Source organism: Poecilia reticulata, linkage group LG2 (genome assembly GCF_000633615.1).
Source record: "Poecilia reticulata strain Guanapo linkage group LG2, Guppy_female_1.0+MT, whole genome shotgun sequence".
NCBI classification, from domain to species: Eukaryota; Metazoa; Chordata; class Actinopteri; order Cyprinodontiformes; family Poeciliidae; genus Poecilia; species Poecilia reticulata.
Window position 1 is genome coordinate 19,326,965 of NC_024332.1, and position 1,767 is coordinate 19,328,731.

Here is a 1,767-nt window from a genome sequence, read left to right on the forward strand (position 1 = left end):
TTTATTCGTTCTCTGATTCTTATGTTTTACTCCACAACTTGTGCCACTAGCTGAGCTAATTCTGCCATTATCTCTGTGAACTTTGACCCTCAGGGAGCCCCAGTGGACCGGTGATTTTCTGTTTTCCCCTGGTAGCTTGCTGCTTCGACCTGCTCTGACCGGATGTTGCTTCCTCTTCAGGGAATCGTTCCTTTCCCCTGTCGCTACATCCTTGTTCAGGCGGACGGAGCTTCCTTTGTAATCTGAGTCTGTTTTGTTTTTATATCTGATCTGATATTGATCCACCAACRTGATTGGGTCGTGGATCTGATCATGAATTAGCCGCGTTCRCCTGCATCTCATCAGATCAGGATGTTTTCACTTAATTAGCCGTGTGTCATGCATGCATGGCGGATCAGAACCTGCAGGTTCTTCCACTCACCAGGGCGATGGAGAACCGCTCCTCCAGCTCCGCCGGGTCGGGCATTGGCAGTCGGACCGGGGCGGCTCTGGACCGGATCACGGCCAGCTGGCTCTCCATGCTCTCTGTGTTCCCCATAACACACACACACACACTCTCACACACACCGAGGCAGACGAGCGACCACAGTGGACGCAGCGAACACACCCACCCGGACCGCCGCGCTCAGACACACAGCAGCAGGAACATGTGGTCGGCCATGACGGACGGAGGCGGCTGGAGGCCCAGGATGCTCTTCCTGTTCTCGAACGATGAAGATCCCCTCCTCCTCTTCCTCCTCCTGTCTGCCTCTTTGTCTCTTGCAGGCAGCGATGCTGCTGATGCTGCTGATGCTGATCCAGATGAAGCCCGGCTCTGCAGCCGTGTTGTTGTGTGTTTGGATGAAGCGCGCGTGTGTGTGTGTCGCAGATGAGCCGGTTAATCCTCCCCCTTTCCTCCCCCACACCAAGAAAGAAAGAGAGTCGGCCTCCCCCTCTTTGTCTCTCTCTCCCCCAGARCCGCCGTCCGTGTGGAGCTCGCTCGACCCTCCCTGCTCAGACAATGAACCTTCTGCCGCCCAGGCCCCGCCCCTTTGGCCTCGCTGGGGGGAGGTGGATAATCTGACTCTGGATCAGCTGCTGCAGCTTTCATTCATCACATCCATCAGGCCGCCTGCTCAAAGGAGCACGGTCCAGAACCGGGTCAGTTCTGATCTCATTAAAACATCCAGAGGTTCTGATGGGCCGGGCGTCGTTTTTACTCTAGATTAAAYTTAAATTCATGTTAAATTTAATCTCATTTTCAGATTAAAACCTGAGAAATGAACTGATTAAAAGAAATTAAAGAGTTTTGAAGGAGGAAACTCCTRATGTTCTGTGAAACAGCGCCCTCTGCTGGAAACTCACTAAACTAACAAAACACTGAATGCACCGTCCACTTTATTAGGTACGCCGTTTAAMAAYTAAATATTTAGCTACAACTTAAATATTAGCYCAAAGAAAAAAATAACTTGGATAGCAAGTTAAAAATAGGTTTGAAGCTAAATATCTAKCTAGTAACCTAAAGATGTAGTTTAGAAACTAAATATTTAGCTTTGAGCTAAATTTTTCACTTATTTAGCAAGCTAAACATTTAGCTTAGAAACAAAATATTTATCTACATAAATATTTATTTTGAGCTAGCTAAATTGTTAGCTCTCAGCTAGCTAAACATTTATTTACTAAGTTAAACATTTAGCTTTTAGCTACATGTTTAGCAAGCAATCAAAATATTTAATATCTGGAAAGCTCAATATTTTATTATTAAATATTCAATTTCTAATTTAGCTC

General features: G+C 46.6%; 1 protein-coding gene across 1 annotated transcript in view; it reads right to left on the reverse strand.

Moving 5' to 3' along the window:
* Nucleotides 1–1,241, reverse strand: part of fmnl2b (formin-like 2b) — a 13,713-nt gene extending 12,472 nt beyond the window's left edge. Inside the window, 1 exon segment of the mRNA XM_017309096.1 lies at nt 422–1,241. Within this exon segment, the coding sequence (XP_017164585.1) occupies nt 422–538 (117 nt within the window). The 5' untranslated portion in view covers nt 539–1,241.
* Between the last annotated feature and the right edge of the window lie 526 nt (nt 1,242–1,767).